At 41.3% G+C, this 20,686-nt stretch overlaps 1 protein-coding gene across 1 annotated transcript in view; it reads right to left on the reverse strand.

Moving 5' to 3' along the window:
* The window catches only part of GIPC2 (GIPC PDZ domain containing family member 2), a 90,267-nt gene that overhangs the window by 7,651 nt on the left and 61,930 nt on the right, over positions 1–20,686 (reverse strand). The window contains exons 4-5 of the mRNA XM_009248726.4: positions 9,518–9,624; positions 3,055–3,136 (exon numbers count right to left, since the gene is read on the reverse strand). Of these exons, the coding sequence (XP_009247001.2) occupies positions 3,055–3,136; positions 9,518–9,624 (189 nt within the window). The remainder of the gene's footprint in view (positions 1–3,054; positions 3,137–9,517; positions 9,625–20,686) is intronic.

Consider the following 20,686-nt stretch of genomic DNA (forward strand, 5'->3'; position numbering starts at 1 on the left):
GCAGTGGCACCATCCTAGCTCACTGCAGCTTCAAACTCTTGGACTCAAGCGATCCTCCTGTCTCAGACTCTCAAGTGGCTAGGACTTCAGGTGCATGCCACAATGCCTAGCTAATTTTTTTGGGTTTTTTTGTATTTTTAGTAGAGACAGGGTCTCATCTCACTATGTTGCCCAGGCTGGTCTCTTTTAGGGTTAGGGTTAGGGTTAGGGTTAGGGTTAGGTTTAGGGTTAGGGCCTCAAGCCAAATATATATGCCTGTAAGCAATACTACATCATATCTCTTTTACTGTATGTGAGAATAAATACATCTATGCATATGTGTGTATGTATATGCAAAAATTCATGTACACATATATACATTTGCTTCCCTCCTATACGGCAAAATACCATTAAAGAATGGCCCACAGTCTAGACTGTTGTGCGAATAAACATTTCTATTCTAAATTTGATTTATGTACACGTTGATGCCTCTATTTATATGTTACATATTTCCTTATACGTCTAAAAGTATTCATGTTTATGTGTATGTTTTTCTTTATTCCTAGTTAGATCTTTTCCTAGGCCCTGTGTCTGTGATTCACTCCAGACCATAGCATGGATTCTATTGTTCCTTGAGAGCTGCAGTTTCAAAACAGAAGACTGAGACTGGGCTTAGCGGCTCAATGCCTGTAATTCCAACAGTTTGGGAGGCCGAGCCAAGAGGATGGCTTGAGCCCAGGAGTTCAGGACCAGCTTAGGTAACACAAGTAGACCCCATCTCTACAAAAATTAAAATTAAAAAAATTAGCCAGGCAAAAGGATTGGAAAGAGAAGTTCTCAGACATTGGTTTTCAGCTTTAACTTCCTGTCTGCACAGAGGATAAAAGCATCCACATGAAAATTTTATATTTTTCTCCAAGGAGCAAGGAACAAACTACCAATGTTTTTAAGTTGCAGACAGCATCTGTACATCCAGTACAGAAATTTTATTTTAAAAGTTCACTTAGGGCTGGCAATGATGGCTCACACCTGTAATCTCTCCCTGCACTTTGACAGACAAGACAGGGGGATCACTTGAGCCTGAGCAACATAGCAAGACCCCATCTCTACCAAAAAAATTTTTTAAAGTAAAATAAAATAAATAGCCGGGTATGGAGGCACACACCTGTGGTCCTAGCTACGTGGGAGGCTGAGGTAGGGGAAGTGCTTGGGCCCAGGAGATCAAGGCTGCAGTGAGCTATGATTGTGCCACTGCACTCCAAGCCTGGGTGACAGAGTGAGATCCTGTCTCAAAAATTAAAGGATAAATAAAAGTTCACATAGGCAAGAAAGAATAAGAATAGATTGTTAAATAAAATTTATAGGAGGTGATTGGTTTGGACTGAGCTCCTGTACTAGGCCTAACAGACCAAACCAAAATGGAGTTACTCATGCTGAAGTTCCACTCACTAAGCCAAACTAAGTTGTTTATCTGATCTTCCACGAAATCAGGAGAAAGAGAGGTAATAGCCAAATCCCCAAATGGGCCAGTTTTAGCTGGCGTGATAAGGAAATTCCCTGTTTTCACCTTTACGAAGAAAGTAATCTTGCAACGGGAACCCACTTTTTGTTATGTTTCTGATTTCTTCAGCCATTTTCTGACTCTAAAGTCAACCTCCTCTGCTCAGCTCATCAGAGCACTCATTTTGAGGTGTTGCCTGATACTAGAGTTGCAAATAAAAGCCAATTGAGATTTTTAAGGTAAATTTGTTTTGTCTTTTGGTAATTCTATAAGGAAATTTTCTAGAAGGTAATTCTATAAGGAAATTGTCTTTTGGTAATTCTATAAGGAAAATGGAATATGAGTGGAACTAGAAAAGGATAAATACTCTACCTGGTAGCAGATAAACAAAATAGTCAAGTTCTTACCTTTAAAAAATGTAGAAAGTACCTGATTCAAATGCATACCTGTGGATGCATGCAGACATAAACCCCCACACTGGAGTGTGTATTTACTCTCTTTTCTCTACCCAGCATGCAACTGCCCTACTTAGTGGAACGTTTATCTTGCTTCTGCGTGGGAAGGGTCAGGCCTTTTTCACATTCTTGACCCTTGTATTTCAGGGTCACTGTCAGTTCCAGAGCGTTCAACCCAGACCTACCATCCTCTTGGCCTCAGTGACTGGCTCACTTGAGCCAATCAGACCAACCAGAGACAATATTGGGCATTTTGTTTGAATGATTTGGAAGAGGTCCTCCCCTCTTTCTCATTGTGCTTAATGCCATGAGGATGCAGAGGGTGGAGCAATAGCAGTCATTTTGGCCCCATGAGGGAGAGACTGAAGCCGCCAGGGGATACCACAGGGGCCTGAAATGAAGCCAAGACTGAAAGAAGAGAAATCATATCCTGATGACAGCATGAGAACTTGGGATCCAGACATTCTTGAAGTCAAGGTCTAGCTCTAGACTTTTCAATTATAAGAACCAATAAGTTTCTCCTTTTTTTTTTCCTTAAGCCAGTTGGAATTAGGGTTTTTTGTTTGGTTTTTGTTTTAGTCATTTGCAACTGGTAGAGTCTTAACTGATAAACAAGACCCTGACAGCCTAATGATGACATAAGAAATACACAGAAATTCAACTGCTCAACTGCCCTTCTCAGTCATATGCCAAGTGTGTCCTCTTTCTTCATATTTCTAATTCCTTGTTCATAGGGCTTCAGTAACCCTGTTAAAGGGTGCAATTCAATCAATGCACTTCTGATATATCAAATAATAATGCCTTTTATATGTATCATCTACAAAATTCATTTATGTATATTTTTTAAATCCAAACAAACAACACTAAAGGAGATAGTAGTCACAGTTTAATGACTAAGAACTAACTAAAATGTTTTAAAGTTTACTTGGCACTAAGACCTCATAGCTAGAAAGTGGTAAGGAGCAGGTCTTCATTATTCTTATCTTTATGTCCGTTATTCTTTTCATCATACCACAAATATTTTTATCTTCAAAAGTATAATTGGCTGTATGTACAAACAAGACATAAACATTAAGCAGATTAAGAGATATAAGATTTTTTTAAATAGTATAATCTTACCTAAATCAATATCTCGAATTCCCATGTACAACTCAAGAACATCATCAATCTTTTCAATTGCCTTTGCTTTGGTTTCAGAAGGCTTTATCAAAAAAAGAGAAAAATAAGATATTATACAACAAAATCTCTTGATTGTCAGGGCATACACAAGAGAAAGTCTGATGTGGAGCCGGTTCATGATTGTGCATTTTAGCTAATTTTAATGGAAATATATCTAGAATGTGCTCTGTAACTAAATACAAATCAATACAGTAAATACTTATTTTTAGTGTCAGCACTAAGTGTTATGGATTCAAAAAAGAAAAGCCAGGAACACAATCCCCAAGTAGCTAACAATCTAGACGAGGAAACAGATGTGAAAATAAATAACATGTAACAGTTTTTAAAGGATATAAAAGGCACAGAAGCATCACAGGGGAGGAAGCAAATTTATATCTCTAACAGTCATGGAAGACTTTAGAAAGGTGACCTGACTGAGTACAGTGGCTCACGCCTGTAATCCCAGCACTTTGGAAGGCCAAGGTGGGAGAGTTGCTTCAGCCTAGGAGTTCAAGACCAGCCCAGGCAACATGGTGAGACTCCATCTCTACAAAACAAAATTAATTAATTAATTAAAATAATTAGCTGGGTGTGGTAGCACATGCTTGTAATCCCAGCCACTTGGGAGGCTGAAACAGGAGGATCACTTGAACCTGAGAGGTCTAGACAAGCCTGGGCAACATGGCAAGATTCTATCTCTACTAATTAATTAATTTAATTAAAAAGTAACCAGGTGTGGTGGTATGCACCTTTAGTCCCAGCCACTCAGGAGGCTAAAGTGGGAAGATCACTTGAGCCCAGCATGACGAGGCTATAGTGAGCCATAATTCTGCCACTGCCCTCCAGCCTGACAACAGGACAAGACCCTGTCTCAGAAAAAAAGAAGGATGTCTTAAGAACTGTGGTGGGGTTTTTTTGTCTTGTTTTGTTTTGTTTTGTTTGAGACAGAGTCTCATTCTGTTGCCCAGGCTGAAGTGCAGTGGTGTGATCTCAGCTCACTGCAACCTCTGCCTCCCAAGTAGCTGGGATTACAGGCGTGGGCCATCATGCCCAGCTAATTTTTTGTATTTTTTTAGTAGAGACGGGGTTTCATCATGTTGGCCAGGCTGGTCTCGAATTCCTGGACTCAAGTGATCCGCCCACCTCGGCCTCCTAAAGTGCTGGAATTACAGGCATGAGCCATCACACTCAGCCAAGAACTGTGTTTTCAATGATGAAGAGGAGATAAGCAGGAGAGGACACTTCAAGTAGGATGCAATAGAAAGGCAAAGTCTAAGTAAGGTCACAGAGTCATGTTAGAGGGATGCTAGAAGTCCCATGTAGCTGGAGAACACAGTGACAAATATGACTAGATCTTGAGGAGTCCTGTGTACCATGAAAAGGACTTTGGTCTGTATTGTGCAGGCCGGGGTCTCCAAACTTTTGATGGCTCATCCCAATAGTAAAACACTTCTGAACAAATACCCTTACTGTGTATTTTTAACTTTATTGTATGTATTGCTTATAAATTACACTTGTATTACCATATTAATATATTGTATACATTATAAAAATACACCAAAAAAGGAAATTTTATAAGAATGAGATGATAAAATAATATTTTTTAAATCATTTTTGTGTTATGTATTAATGGTACCAAAACATTTTTGTTCTTCCCAAAACGATTACTAAACATTTCAGTAAAAATATTACTTTAACTTTTTGGTTTAATATTTGGTAAATTCTGCTTGCTCAGTTTATTTCAATACTTGGCTTTAAATGGCATCATAGCTGAAAATGGAATTGCCCAAAGATGTTAACTACTCAACTATACGTGCAAATGTAGAATTCATTATTTAGATTATAAGAATTTCATGTTAATTTCAATACTGTTATAAATATATGTTGTTTTGTAGTCTCAAATTTTATTAAAATCATGCATTTTATAGCAAATAAAAATCTATTTCCTTGAAGATATTAGTACAACTTTCTCCTATTTTTATTTACAAGAACTAAACCTTAAAAACAATAATAGACAATATATTGCTCTTGCCTTCATTACAATGTATCTTGAATTGGCTGTATAAAGCAACAGGCTATGCAAACTAACAGGTATTAACTTTTATATCTATCCAGGCACGTTTTAAGTTACGGTGACAAGTGTCAGTACTCCTCATACACAAATGGCCACCAATATTTTAACATTCTAATATTTCCTATTTGCTACGGAACAGATCTGGATCTCTCACCTCTTCTCCATCCACATTCTGTTTGCCAGTGTTTAGTCCTCATCTTTTCTGATTTGCAGAGGTTTCCTATTTTGTCTCCCTGCCTTTGGTCTTCACCCTCTCAAATCCAAGCTGCTCAACAACCCATACCCTGGAATTAAGGGATTTTTCTAAAACACAAAACTGATTGTGTTACTCCCCTCATAATTCTTAAATGGCTCCCTCATTATCCACAAGGCCCTTCACATCCTAACCCCAGCCTATGCCTCTAGCCTCATCACCCCTACCTAACCAGTACTTCCAGCACCCCACACTCCAATCTCATGAACAGCTTACTGGTCCCCAAAACCCATATTGTTCCATGCCTAGAACACTCTTCTTCCCCATTTTGAACTCACTCACTCATTTCTTCCAGAGAGAAACACTTCCTGACCTCCTCTTTTTTTTTTTTTTTTTTTTTTTTGAGATGGAGTCTCATTCTGTCGCCCAGGCTGGAGTGCAATGGCATAATCTCGGCTCACTGCAACCTCCGCCTCCCAGGCTCAAGTGATTCTCCTGCCTCAGCCTCCCAAGTAGCTGGGATTATAGGTGCCCGCCACCGTGCCCAGTTAATTTTTATGTTTTTAGTACAGATGGGGTTTCATCATGTTGGCCAGGCTAGTCTCGAACTCCTGACCTCAGGTAACCCACCCACATCAGTCTCCCAAAGTTCTGGGATTACAGGCGTGAGCCACTCCACCCAGCCTTCTGACCTCCTTTCTTTCCCCAATCCCTGTCAATGGCTGATCAGCCCCTTCTTTGTGACACTGTGTATCCTGCACCTGCTTCCATTAACCCTATCCCACTGGGTTGTAATAGCTTCTTTTCATGCTTCTCTCCTTTTAGAAGAGAAACAGAGTTTTTATTCTTCTTTGTGTCAACAGCACTTAGATTGTGCCTGTCTCAGCAAGCACATATTGAATTAAGTATGAGGTTATGCAAGTGGAGAATTGATATGGTTTGGCTCTATGTGCCCACCCAAATCCCATCTTGAATTGCAATCCCCACGTGTCAAGGGAGGGACCTGTTGGGAGGTGACTGCATCATGAGGTGGTTTCCCCCATGCTGTTCTCGTGATAGTGAGGGAGTTCTCACAAGATCTGATGGTTTCAAAAGTGACAGTTTCTCCTGCACACTCACTCTCTCCTGCCACCATGTAAGACGTGCCTTGCTTCCCCTTCACCTTCTGCTATGACTGTAAGTTTCTTGAGGCCTCCCAGCCATGTGGAAATGTGAGTCGATTAAACCTCTTTACTTTATAAATTACCCAGTCTCAGGTATTCTTTATAGCAGTGTGAAAACGGACTAATACAGAGAATCTTACACCATTTTCAGAATTTGCGCTAGGTGATTAAAGGAGTGATTTGTTTCAAATCCCATAAATCCTTTAAATCCTTAAAGTGTTTGAAATTAGATTTTAGGTCATTTGTATCAAATTTAATATTAGCACCAAACAGCTTTTTCCTTTCATTATGAGCTATTTTTAATTGCCCTATTTTACTAAACAGACTATGAAAATAGGAATAGATTTTTAGACGTTTATCTTTGAATGAATCTTTCCTACCTCCCCAGGTAGATCTTAAGCTGCTCTTTTTCCATTCAGGCACCTTTGCCACAGCAGGTGCTTAACAAAGAGTGATGAATGATTTAACCCTTAGAAGATGCTCCTCCTCCTGAAGGGACATGGCGTTTTTCCTGCTGACCTGCTTCCTTTGTGAGCTGTTTAAAGGTCTGCTCATTTTTCCTCACAGCCTCCAGCAAAAGGCAGAGCTGACATTCTCCTGGCTCCTCACAGCCAGCAACTTCCCTCTGTTCTTCCCTTCTCTGATAAATTCCTTTCTTCCACTGAGATTTGCTTATTCATTCAATAAACACTTACTGGCCTTCAGCAATATACCAGGCAGTGTGCTGGGCCACAGAGGGAAAATAAAGGCTCCAAACGCCCAGAAGTCACTGCCCTGGGTTTCCTTCACATACCTCATCATATCTCCTTTTCAAAACACTTTTTGCTCTATCAGATCTCTTCATTGCCATTTGCCTCCGATCAGTCCTTTCATTCTGCCAGAACCCAGGCATTTGACTCAGGATCTTCCTCTAGATCCCCCCAAAACTGACAACACCCTGGGTGACTCGACATTCCTAAGGACAGCCTTGGCCTCATGTGTTCCTTAAGTGTCTGCTTCAACAAACCACCCCCATGACCAACCCTGGACCTTGTCACCCAACAAGTTCTGGGATCCCACTCTGTGAAACAGCCTCAAAACTGTTCACCTGTCTGTTTTTTCCTTCAAACACATAGGAACCCGGAGAGCATTCACATAGAGAGAGATCCTAGAAGGGCCCAGTGCCTTGCCCCTGCCCCCCGGAGCTCGCAGGCATCAGTCACCTGCTCAACATCCCGTCTGCCCACAGGAGGGCTTTGCCCCCCATGCCTTTGCTGCTGTTGTGGGCCTGCTGCTTGCCACTCGGAATCCTTACCATCACCACCCCAACCTTGCAGTTTTTTCCCTCCACCCTTCTTGCCTCTAGTTGTCACTTCTCCTTCTGGTGTTTTTCACTCAAACACTGACCTATATATAGACAAAGTCATTCAAAGGGAAAAACCCTTGCTTTTCTCAAACTAAAAGGAATCGTTTATTAATTCATTAATGCACCAAAGATTTCCATTCCTTTGGTATATCAGGTCCTATTCTAGGTGCTGGGGATGCAGCAGTGAACAAGACATGTGAGCAAAGGAGCTAGACAGTAGACAAAATTAATCAACGATATAGAGTCCTAGGGTGTTTAGTGCTGATATGGTTTGGCTGTGTCCCCACCCAAATCTCATCTTGAATTGTAGCTCCCATAATCCCCACATGTTGTGGGAGGGACCTGGTGGGAGGTAACTGAATCATGGGGGCAGGTTTTTCCAATGCCGTTGTTCTCATGATAGTGAATAAGTCTCACGAGATCTGACGGTTTTATAAAGGGCAGTTCCCCTGCACACGCTCTCTTGCCTGCTGCCATGTAAGATGTGACTTTGCTCCTCCTTCACCTTCCACCATGATTGTGAGGCCTCCCCAGCCATGTGGAACTGTGAGTCCATTAAACCTCTTTTTCTTTATAAATTACCCAGTCTCAAGTATGTCTTTATTAGCAGTGTGAAAACAGACTAATACAATTGCTTTGACAAAAATTAAGGGCATGGAAGAGTGGGCAGTGGGAGGGGTGGAGGGAGTTGCTGTTTATACAGGATGCTCAGAAAGGCCTTTGAGATAGATAACATGTGGGCAGAAACCTAATGATGGCAAGCAAGCAAGCTATGCAGATAAATGGGCAAAACATTCAGGCACAGACAACAGCAGTACCAAGAGCCTGAGATGGGGATACACCTGGAGTGTTTGGGAACAACAAGGAAACCAGCATGAGTGAAGCAGAGGAGGCCAGGACAGAGGGATGGGAAATGAGAACAGAGAAGAAATAAGGAGTTCGGTCATGTTGGTCATTCTGAGGACTTTAGCTTTTATTCTGAGTGTCATGGGAAGCCACTGGAGGGTTGTGAACAGAAAAGTGACATAATTTCTCTTGCATATTTTAAGGATCATTCTGAGGGTTGTGCTGAGCACAGGTGGAAAGAAAGCAAGGGTGAACACAGGTGGACTAAACAGAAGGTGACTGCAAAATCCAGGATAAGATGATGGTGCCTTGGGGCACAGTGGTGGGCAGGGGTGGTGAGAAGTCATTGGACTCCAGTATCTTATAGAGGTAGATCCACTAGAATCTGCTGATGGAAGCGACATGGGACATGAACGAAAAGAGTCAAAGATGACTACAGGTGTTTTATTTGAGAAGAGGAGTTTATGAATATAATCTTTCATTATCAATATCTTCTTTTGTTTACTCCTACAGGTGGCTCTGAAACTTTTTCTTGGTTCTCAGAGAGCTTTGGTTGACTTAAGTTTTTGAGATAGTCCAGCTGTCTATACAGTCTAGAAACGTCACCTACAGGTAGTTGAGAATTTCTATAGATCACAATCTCATGTCCTTAATTTCTATATTTCCTTTTTAAATACCTTTAGTAATTTCCAGATTGTTTAAATAGACAATGAATTAAAAGTCCAAGTTTTGATTAGAATGAATGGAATTTTATCTAACTCAACATTTCCAAGCAGAACAGGAAGTAAATGAACATAACATACCATTTCTTCCACGGTGGCAGGACCTTTTGATCTCAGGCGAAGTGTTGCCCTTCCACAACCAATTTTTTCTCCTGATGACTTTCCAGCCTTTGACCTCGGCTCTATTTCTACAATATAATGAACAGGGAAACATACATATACACAGAAAGCATCCCAACAGATTACTGTGAAGGCTAATGTAGTTTCTATCACAAAACTATATACAATTGTTATAGAAATTTGATAAGAGGTAGGCCTTCTGATAGAATTTCCCGAAGCAAAATAAATGTACTTGTCATCCATTATTCTTATAAGAGAGTCTTTATGAGAGAGTTCTAACTCCAAGAAAAGGGAATATGTGAAATGTACAGATGGGAAAGACAAAGTTACAAGGAAGAAAAAACAGTAGGCTTTATAAAAAGAGTAAAGAGGAGTAAGTGGTTTCACCAAAGTCACAAAAAAAGGGAAAGAATCATGTTTTGAAAGAAGAGAGGTTTCTTCTCCCAATGGACCAATAGAAAAAGAAGAAACAACAAAAATTTAAAGAAAAAAAAGAGAGAAGAGAGGGACAAGAGCACTATTATTTGAGGATCTACCCTCTGCGTGATGCTTTACATTAAAAAAATCCCATTTAATACTCATACCAACCTATAAGACAGGTGATTGCCCTCATTTTACTGATAAGGGAACTGCCTTCAGTTCCCTTATCAGTAAGAAATGGGCAGTAAGAAATGGGGCAGTAAGAAATGGGGCTGGGATTCAAAACCAGGTCTTGCAGATACAGACCAGATTTCAAAGTTCATATGCTTTCCTGAACAATGCTCCAGCCCACACCTCTTGGAAGCACAAGGGATAAAATCAGAGTTGACATACTAACACAAATAGAGTCCAAAAGAAAAAGAGCCTGAAAGCAGGTTCCAAGGAAGGAATTCCCTGCAGACAGCAAGGACAAGAGCAGGGAGCAAGAGTCCACAGGGAGCCACTACTTTCCTTATGCTTGTTTTTTCTGTTGGGTCTTATCCTGTATTTGCAACAAACTAGGCGTCACCACCAAATATGTTACCAAGCAGTAACATAAATTAGGGAACAGGAAGGGCGAAGAAAGAGGATAATTGGAAGAAATGTGCCCTACGTAGGCCCCACTCCAATAACTTATTGCACTGTGGGAATATAAGCCCTGCATAGCCAGATCATTCACTTCTTTTTTTTTGCAAAGAAACTAGAGACTCAGGCCAGGGTGATTACAGTAATCTCCTGCCTGAATCTCAGCACTTTGAGAGACCAAAGCAGGCAGATCGCTTGAGCCCAGGAGTTCAAGACCAGCCTGGGCAACAGGGTAAAATTCCGTGTCTGCTAAAAATACAAAAATTAACCAGGCATGGTGGCACGCACCTGTAGTCTCAGCTACTCAGGAGGCTCAGGTGGGAGGATTGCTTGAGCTCGGGTGGTCAAGGCTGCAGTGAGCCATGATTGCAACACAGTAAGACCCTGTGAAAGAAAGAAAAGAAAAGAAAAGAGAAAGAGGGAAAGAAGGAAAGAAAGAAAGAGGATACTCAGAGTTTTTTGTGCATCTCCTGATTTTTAAATTTTTTAAGTTTGGATAATTAAATCAAACTTTTAAAAACAACATATTGGCAAAAACAAAAGAGATCTATGGGTCAGATTCCAACCATAGGATACTAATTTATAACCTCTGCAAATACCGTGTGCTTCCTTGAATGAGGACTCCACATGGCAGCAGTTCAGGGGAAGAGGCAGGTGGGGAGGGGATGCTGCACTGAAGTAGGAGTCTCCAACCTCCAGGGCCGCAGACTGGTACCAGCCCGTGGCCTGTTAGAAACTGGGCCACACAGCATTACCTTACAGCCTAAGCTCTGCCTCCCTTCAATTCAGCAGTGGCATGAGATTCTCATAGAAAATGAACCCTACTGTGAACTGTGCATGTGAGGGATCTAGGTTGTGCATTCCTTATGAATCTAACTAATGCCTGATGATCTGAGGTGGAAAAGTTTTATCCCAAAACCATTCTCTCCTGCCTGCCCCATCTGTGGAAAAAATTGTCTTCCATGAAACCAGTCCCTGGTGCCAAAAAGGTTGGGGACCCCTGCACTAAAGAACCGGAGACAACTGAGCACTCCAGTGAGGCATCACAGGACAGGCTGGTGAGTACCAGTAGGCAGTGAGGTCTGTGCAAAGCTCTCATGACACAGACATGAAGTGGCCTGCATTCTTACTTAGAACCCAGGCAATATGTCTTCTTTTGAGAAGTGTCTGTTCATATCCTTTGCCCACTTTTTGATGGGGTTGTTTTTTTCTTGTAAATTTGTTTGAGTTATTTGTAGATTCTGGATATTAGCCCTTTGTCAGATGAGTAGATTGCAAAAATTTTCTCACAACGAGATACCATCTCACACCAGTTAGAATGGCGATCATTACAAAGTCAGGAAACAACAGGTGCTGGAGAGGACATGGAGAAATAGGAACACTTTTACACTGTTGGTGGGACTGTAAACTAGTTCAACCATTGTGGAAGACAGTGTGGCGATTCCTCAAGGATCTAGAACTAGAAATACCATTTGACCCAGCCATCCCATTACTGGGTATATACCCAAAGGATTATAAATCATGCTGCTATAAAGACACATGCACACATATGTTTACTGTGGCACTATTCACAATAGCAAAGACTTGGAACCAACCCAAACGTCCATCAATTATAGAATAGATTAAGAAAATGTGGCACATATACACCATGGAATACTATTCAGCCATAAAAAAGGATGAGTTCATGTCCTTTGTAGGGACATGGATGAAGCTGGAAACCATCATTCTCAGCAAACTATTGTAAGGACAGAAAACCAAACACCACATGTTCTCATTCATAGGTGGGAATTGAACAATGAGAACACTTGGACACAGGAAGGAGAACATCACACACTGGGGCCTGTTGTGGGGTGGGGGGATGGGGCAGGGATAGCATTAGGAGATATACTTAATGTAAATGATGAGTTAATGGGTGCAGCACACCAACATGGCACATGTATACATACGTAACAAATCTGCATGTTGTGCACATGTACCCTAGAACTTAAAGTATAATAATAATAATAATAATAAAAGAACCTAGTTGATATGGTTTGGCTCTGTGTCCCCACCCAAATCTCATCTTGAATGGTAATCCCCATAATCCCCACATGTGGAGGGAGAGACCAGGTGGGAGGTGATTGGATCAGAAGGGTGGTTTCTCCCATGCTGTTCTCATGATAGTGAATCAGTTCTCATGAAATCTGATGGTTTTGTAAAGCAGTTTTCCCTGCTCTTGCATGCTCTCTTTCATCTGTTGCCATATAAGACATGCCTGCTTCCCCTTCCGCCATGATTTTAAGTTTCCTGAGGCCTCCCCAGCCATGTGGAACTGTGAATCAATTAAACCTCTTTTCTTTATAAACTACCCAGTCTCGGGTACGTCTTTATAGCAGTGTGAGAACAGACTAATAAACCAGGATAATTCCCATCTTCAGCCAAGTACTGTTTTGCTATTAGGAATCTATGCCAAAGTGATTAAGGATTTTGCATATTAATTTTGCATATTAATTTTGACCTGTATTCAGGAACAGAATCACCAAAACATAAAACATAACTCTTTCTCTGAGAATAAAATTATTAAAAATTAGCATGTAATTAGTACACTAGCCCCGCCCAACCAAAAACCTATAAATGGTTGCGATGATTTGGGGAACATTCAAATGCTAATCCAGGTGACACAACATTCACAGGAGACCACAGCTGTATCAGCAAGCCTACAGTATTGGTCTTGCCAGTTATAGTATGTCCTGTGTGAGGGAAGAAAGAATTCTCATGCACTCAGCATAGAGTTTCAAAAAGAGTATCCAAAGAAAAAGATTAAGTTGACCTATCATCAGCACTGTCCAGGATTCTGTACTGCCTAGCAATGTAAGTATCCCCACCCCAGAGTCATGTATATCCCTAAAGTGGTGAAGATAGCTTCGTCTTAATGGTAGTAACCTTAAGACATGCAACCTCCTTCCCCGACCCTACTGCAATTTCACCAAGCAACCTACTTGGTATAGTTTGTCTGCCCATATAAATTTCCTGCAGGGTGAAAGATGAACTTCTCATCTACCACATGAGCTTTGGTTTATCATTGATTACACATTTCTAATTGTAAAATAATATATTACCAATCTGACTTTTCAAAAAGTGTCTCTTGTAAGTTTGGTGAGCATGATATAGCCCTGAAAAAACTGAACAACTCTACACACATTGAAAAAAAAATAAAAATAAAAAGGTTTCTGGGACTTACAAAGCTAAGGACCCAGCCTCTGGAGTGTGGGGCTTCATAAAGGTTGTATCATCCCTGCCCGAGAAGTCAGCTGGCCTCTCTACATGATGTTTCTATCTTATCTTGCTCTTACCTGCAACACTGGTAGCCAGAAGGGAAAATGTATGTAGTATAGAAGACTTTTCATTAATAAATCTTATTTGATAGAGCAGTTTTAGGTTCAGAGCAAAACTGAACAGAAAGTACAGAAGGTTTCCATATGCTCTCTATCCCCACCACACAGGCACAGCCTCTCCCATTATCAACCTCCAACACCAGAGTAAGACTTCTGGTACAACTGATGAACCTACATTGACACATCATAATCACCCAGTGTCCATAGTTTAGAGTTCACTCTTGGTGTTACACATTCTATGAATTTGAATAAATGTATATTATAATATATATCCACCTTTGTAGTATTATACAAAATGGTGTTACTGCCCTAAAAATCCTCTGAGCTCCTCCTATACATCCCAGATTTTTTTTTTTTTTTATCATTATGTATTTGCCAAGCCAACGTCTCAAAAGTGGCATCTCAAAGCTAACCACTTGGTGGCACCAAAGCAAAAGTAAAATTTTAAATTCTGGCTTGGACCAGCCTCCAGAAAGGCTGTTTTCACCTCTAAGGAAACAGAAGCCGTGTTTGTCTATGAGCCTATGATCCAGGTACATACATCAATCTGTCTATACACAAAAACAAGCAGGATGGTCCTGTTCATCCACAGGTGAAAAAACAGGTCTTCTGTTTTTGAAATGTTTTGGAGACCACAAATATTTATAGCCTGGCCTACTTTTGGGGTGCTGGCCTGTCTAAGCACGTCTGGCCAACCAGGCCAAGCCCTAAATCAGTCACTTCACATGAACGGATCTGCACGAGGCTTCTCTTGGGGCTGAGCTATGAGAGGGATGCAGTGGATACAGTAGGCACTGGTAACCAGCCTGCACCTGCAGCTAGCTGACTCACTATATGCACCAGGGCTCCCAGTTGAGGGTACTGGCCATCCGCCTGCCATACGTCACTTAGGGCACAGGAATGCACAGCTTGTGGGTGCCTAACCGCTCCCACAGTGGAGTTGCACATAGCCTAGAAGCAGTCAGGTTTGTTCCCAGACCTTTTTGTGGCAATTGTATCTGTTACTCTAATTATGTGGTTTAATTTAAAAGTACATGAGCTGATGAAATGAGTGTAAAACAAGGAGTTATTAATGCTATGAAAACTAGGTTGATGGTTGACTGCCTTGGATAGATTCCATAAGGGTGAGTTGCAAAAAAAAAAAAAAATTAGGTGTAGGCAAGACGACTCTAGGAGATTAGAAAATATATTTTTGGCTGGGTTCAGTGGCTCACGCCTGTAATCTCAACACATTAGCAGGCCAAGGCGGCAGGATCATTTGACCTCAAGAGCTCAGGACCAGCCTGGGCAACAGAGCAAGACCTTGTCTCTATTAGAAATTTTAGGCTGGGTGCCGTGGCTCACGCCTCTAATCCCAGCGTTTTGGAAGGCCAAGGGTGGCGGATCACTTGAGCCCAGGAATTCGAGACCAGCCTAGGCAATATGGTGAAACCCATTTCTACAAAAAAATATAAAAATTAGCCAGACACGGTAGCGTGCACCTGCAGTCCCAGCTACCCAGGAGGCTGAAGCAAGACTGCTTGAGCCCAGGACATCGAGGCTGCAGTGAGCTGTGATCACGCCACTGTACCTCAGCCTGGGTGACAGAGCAAGACCTTGTCTCAAAAAAAAAAAAAAAAAGAAAAGAAAAACAAAATGCTTCATCAGCCAGGCATGATGGGACATGCCTGTAGTCCAAGCTACTCAGGAGGCTATGGTGTGAAGATCATTTAAGCCTGGGAGTTTGAGACTGCAGTGAACCATGATTGAAAAGAAAAAAGAAAAAATATTTTTAAACAGCCATCATTTCACATATCTGTTTTTTTTAAATGAAATAGAACCCACACATATGCATTAAGGTTGTGATTACATAAGACAGACATCTTAGAATTCCAATTTGTGTCCTCTACTCAAAGAAAAAGCCTTTTACATTAAGAGTGATAAGAGAATGTACACTTCTATGTTTTAAAACGTAGAAATGGGAACTTTCTGTACTTTCTGCTCAGTTTTGCTATGAACCTAAACATTGATTTTCAGTTTTTATGTCGGGAGCACGAGTGCAGGTTTCTTACATGCATATGCTGCTAGTGGTGAAGTCTGGGCTTTTTGTGTACCCATCACCCAAATAATGAATGCTGTTCACTATTCACTATGTTTTAAATTAAAATAAAATGTTTATATACACACGTATCATTCTTTACAAGAGGCTATTTTAACTGACATTTTCAATAAACAGGCAAACCCCTAGTTTTTGCTATTTGATGAAGCTCAGGTAGAGAGACAGGGAAATGGAAAAGGCAGAAAGGTATCTGTCTTCCTCCCAAAAGCCTGTGCCTGGGCCCTAGGGAAAGAAGTGCTGACAGAAGACAAAAGCACTGTTTTCAGGAGTAGCACATGCAACACAGCTTAGATCCTCAACTGTCGAAGGACCAGGCAGTGGGGAGGCTGGATATTCTCCCCACTTCCACACAGAACGAGGCCTTGTTCTGGTCCCATGAGAGCCCTGGTTGGCCTGGAGTATGGAGCAGCACCTATGGCGCCTGGGCAGAGACCATGATTTCAACATGAAGTGGGCACAGATGGACACTGCTGTATCCAAGTTGCTCAGTGAACAAGAAATAGCCCAAAGATGCCCAGAGGGAAGAATGGGATGCTACGGACACAGAGAAGGTCAACAAGGTTACCTAACAGGATCACACTTCCTCGGAGCACATGTGAAACCCTTGAGAGCACCTGGAAATAGTTGTAAAGGGGGAACACTGTAGTGGGCTGAGGGCCTGTGTGAAAATGAGGCAGGAGAAAAAAATAATGAGTGGCATTTTGGTGACAAAAAGGAAACAAACCAATTACTTTCAGTTCCAAACTGTGAAATAAAAGTTGTTCTAATATTTCTGATTAGATCTCTGCTGAAAGTGAGACCCTGATAAAATTTTCCTGACTTCTCAAAAGCATATTATCTGGCTCTCTTAAAACATCTTACAAGGACTTTAGTACTGAGGTCTGATTATCTCTGCCATCACTCTGTTTTCAAATGTGGTATCACGATGCTTGTAAGTAATGTTCTCAATTGCATTCTGATCACTGATATCTACAGGTTTACTTATGAGAAAATTAGTATTTTGGTTCAATCTGTACTGTTATCCATAGTGTGTGGTTAAGAACATGGACTTTGGAATCAGAGCACCTTAGTTAAAACCCCAGCTCCTCACCTTGCAAGTTGTGTGAACTTGAGGAATAAGTTCTTATCTACAAAATATTTACACCTATTTACAGCATGGTTTTAAGCACTCAAATGACCACTGTATGAAAGATGCTTTGCCCAGTGGCCTGGCTCATGTTAATAGAACACTGCTGCTAGAGTTTATAATTTGCTTCTGCTGGTGTATTTCAACCCGGAGAGAGGGAAATGTGCCCTTCCACTCTCTCCTAGCAAAACAACTTACGTAGGTTTTCTCTCCAAAAAATGAAACATGCAAAGGTTCCTCTTAAAATGTTCAGAAAGCTGTCACTTGAAATGCCAGGGGCAAAGGTCTCTTCTTTATTCTATTTTATTTCTTCTTTAAAACAGTATGATTTCTCCCTAAAATTTAGAGGAGGGTGGAAACAACAGATGGCCCCTCCCATTGCTCCATCCGAGGTCCTCTAAAGTGGATGAGTGTAAGCCCAGCCCCTCACAGGGCACTTAGTAATGGGCTCCTTCTAGTAAGGAAGGGGAAGAAGAGCCCACTGAGTGGCCCAGAGAAAAGAGTAAAATCCTTGGACTCTGTGGTCTCTTTTCAGTACCCCCCGCTGCCCCAATATCTCCTATTACAGTTTTATCATACCATGTGGGCAAGTGACCATCCATATCATCACTCCATCCCAGAAAAGTAAACATGTAGCTCCCTCCCCTAACCACCCATGTAGGGTGAACTCAGCTATCTCATCAAATTCAACCAACAGTTTCTGTACTTTCCATTTCTGAAGTTACAGAGCACCAAGAGAAACATCAAAGGGTGGGCCAGGTGGCAACTCAGCAGCACTCTGCAGGATGTGTGCACCAACAATCCTCAGCATTGCAGACCCAGGAATGCTTATTTTTTTCAGTGTTCCCAGAGCTGATCTGAATCTTAGGGATTGATTCACACTAACCAAATTCACAAAGAACAGATCTCACCAAATCAGTTTATTAATCCATAGGGAGAGATGTTATCAAAGGCCCAAGTGGGCTCCCATGCTTCATTCTCACACGCCTGAGACTTCCTGGAGAAAGTGATTTATAAGCAGAGACTCAACCATCACAGGTAAAGACAGCAAGGCTAGATGGGTAAAGGCGAGGAGTAGAGATGGGAAAGTGTTCCAGGCTATATAGTTCAGCAAGTTCAAAGATTCCAAAAGCGATGAATGGAGAGGTTACATTTCCAAGTCCCTCCCACCTAGGCAACTCTCAGTTCATTCATTCTCTATCCCTTCCAGAAATGATTCCTTTGAAGTTTTCTACTCACAGGGTTACCTGAGAGGTTTAGCGTGCATGTCACCAGACTCTGGCATTAAGGACAATTCTCTCAGGACAAGACTACAAACAGGGAGTTCACAGTTACATATAGTATACAGACATTTTTCTTGGATGTGCAGGGTTTTCAGATTTTTTTAATTAGTCACAACCTTTTAAATATTGGGTGATTTATTACAAAAATTCAAATTTTAGGTTTCTCTTGGAGAATGACACATTTCTACAAAGCAATAATAATTAGAGTCAACAGCTCTACCTGGGCTTTGCGGCTTTCTGCCCTCATCTTCAGATATCTCTCAAGGTGTAGAGGTTCCCTCTACAGATGGCTACCTATCAAGCATTATAGGCTGTTTCTTTTTTTTTTTTTTTTTTTTTATTATACTTTAAGTTTTAGGGTACATGTGTACAACATGCAGGTTAGTTACATATGTATACATGTGCCATGTTGGTGTGCTGCACCCATTAACTCATCATTTAACATTAGGTATATCTCCTAACGCTATCCCTCCCCCCTCCCCCCACCCCACAACAGGCCCCGGTGTGTGATATTCCCCACCCTGTGTCCATGTGTTCTCATTGTTCAATTCCCACCTATGAGTGAGAACACGCAGCATTTGGTTTTTTGTCCTTGCGATAGTTTGCTGAGAATGATGGTTTCCAGCTTCATCCACGTCCCTACAAAGGACATGAATTCATCATTTTTTATGGCTGCATAGTATTCCATGGTGTATATGTGCCACATTTTCTTAATCCAGTCTATCATTGTTGGACATCTGGGTGGGATCTAAACTAGCATTATTCTTAAAGACCAATTTTATTTCAAAAGAAAAAAAACACACTATATTCATCTAGGGATAGTCAAGGTAAATTATCTGGGGTAAGTCAAAGGTAATGCCTTTTTATTAACCGAGCATTGACTATATCCCAGGTAACAGCATATAAAATTATTTACATGTTTTTAATACTCATAAAACTATTATGAGATAGGTATGATTATTATCCTAATTTCATGATTCAGGAAACCAAGGCTTGGAAAAGTGAAATGATTTCACCAGGATCACAGACAACCAGGTAAGTGGGCAGAGCGGGAATAAAAGGCCAGGCAGGTCCACCCTAGAAACACTACCTCATTTTGCATTCTATTAAAAGTTATGAGTTGCCATTGGTAAATAACTTTCATTGGTTGTTTTAGTACCCATTGGTCATTTAAGGATCACTGTGGTTCAGGGGAAGCTGACCGTTCCTAGCTTCAGATATGGGACACAAGAATGGGCCAAGCCAAACTGATCCCCTTCATCACAGTGATTGTTTCAGAGGCAAGCATGTGACTAAAGGCCACAAGGTCAGAATAAATCTCAGGACTTTTGCTAGAAATTCTAAGCCAAAGTCTCTCTCCTTTTCTGCTCTGCATGAATAAGAAAGCAGATGGTCCCAGCAGTTGCTGACCACCATCTTGGGACACAGTGTGGAGCTAACCTTAATATGATGATACCTAAATGATGAAGCAGGTACATCAGACAGGACATCAGAACAGAGAGAAAAGGCAAGGAACTGGGTCCTAGTCACACTGTATGGGCCCCACACAGAGATTTGCTAATGCCAGCATCACTCACGGACTGCTGGTTTTTATGATTCCCGTTTCTGCTTAAGCCAGTTTAGTAGGGTTTACCATGGTCTCCAAATGAAAGAAACCTCACAGATACAGAATTCTGTCCAAGTAATGAGGCAACCCATCTGAAAAGACCTTCCAATGCTTAGATATACACCAACAGCATTGTCCATAAACACATGCTCCCTACCCCACATTCACCCCCAACCTATGTACACACTCCTCAGGATAGCTGACATAAAATCTAGCTTGTGTCTCAGAATTTAAGATTTTAACGACACTCCCATTCTCCTTGCATCCTTCCTCTCTCCAATATTTGTGAAACTTCTTTAGAATAGGCTTTAAAAAAATACAATTAGTAGGGTGCTGAGACAGACCAAAGGCAAGGAAAAGGAGGCATATACTGATGCCACCTGCATGAAGGTGTCATCTGTTGTCTATTGGATCAAAAGAGCTGCCCATATATGAATGAACCCCACAAGCACACAAAGGTGGCTCAACCATTCCGTTGATACGACAGAACAGGGCGTGATGCATATCAGAAGTGCAATAACTGTGCCGGAAATCTTCTTGTTCTTTAGTTAAGGTGTCATTTAAGAAAGCTCCAACGCTGTTTTCATAACTCCCTGAAA

This window comes from Pongo abelii, chromosome 1 (genome assembly GCF_028885655.2).
Source record: "Pongo abelii isolate AG06213 chromosome 1, NHGRI_mPonAbe1-v2.0_pri, whole genome shotgun sequence".
In the NCBI taxonomy this organism is placed as follows: Eukaryota; Metazoa; Chordata; class Mammalia; order Primates; family Hominidae; genus Pongo; species Pongo abelii.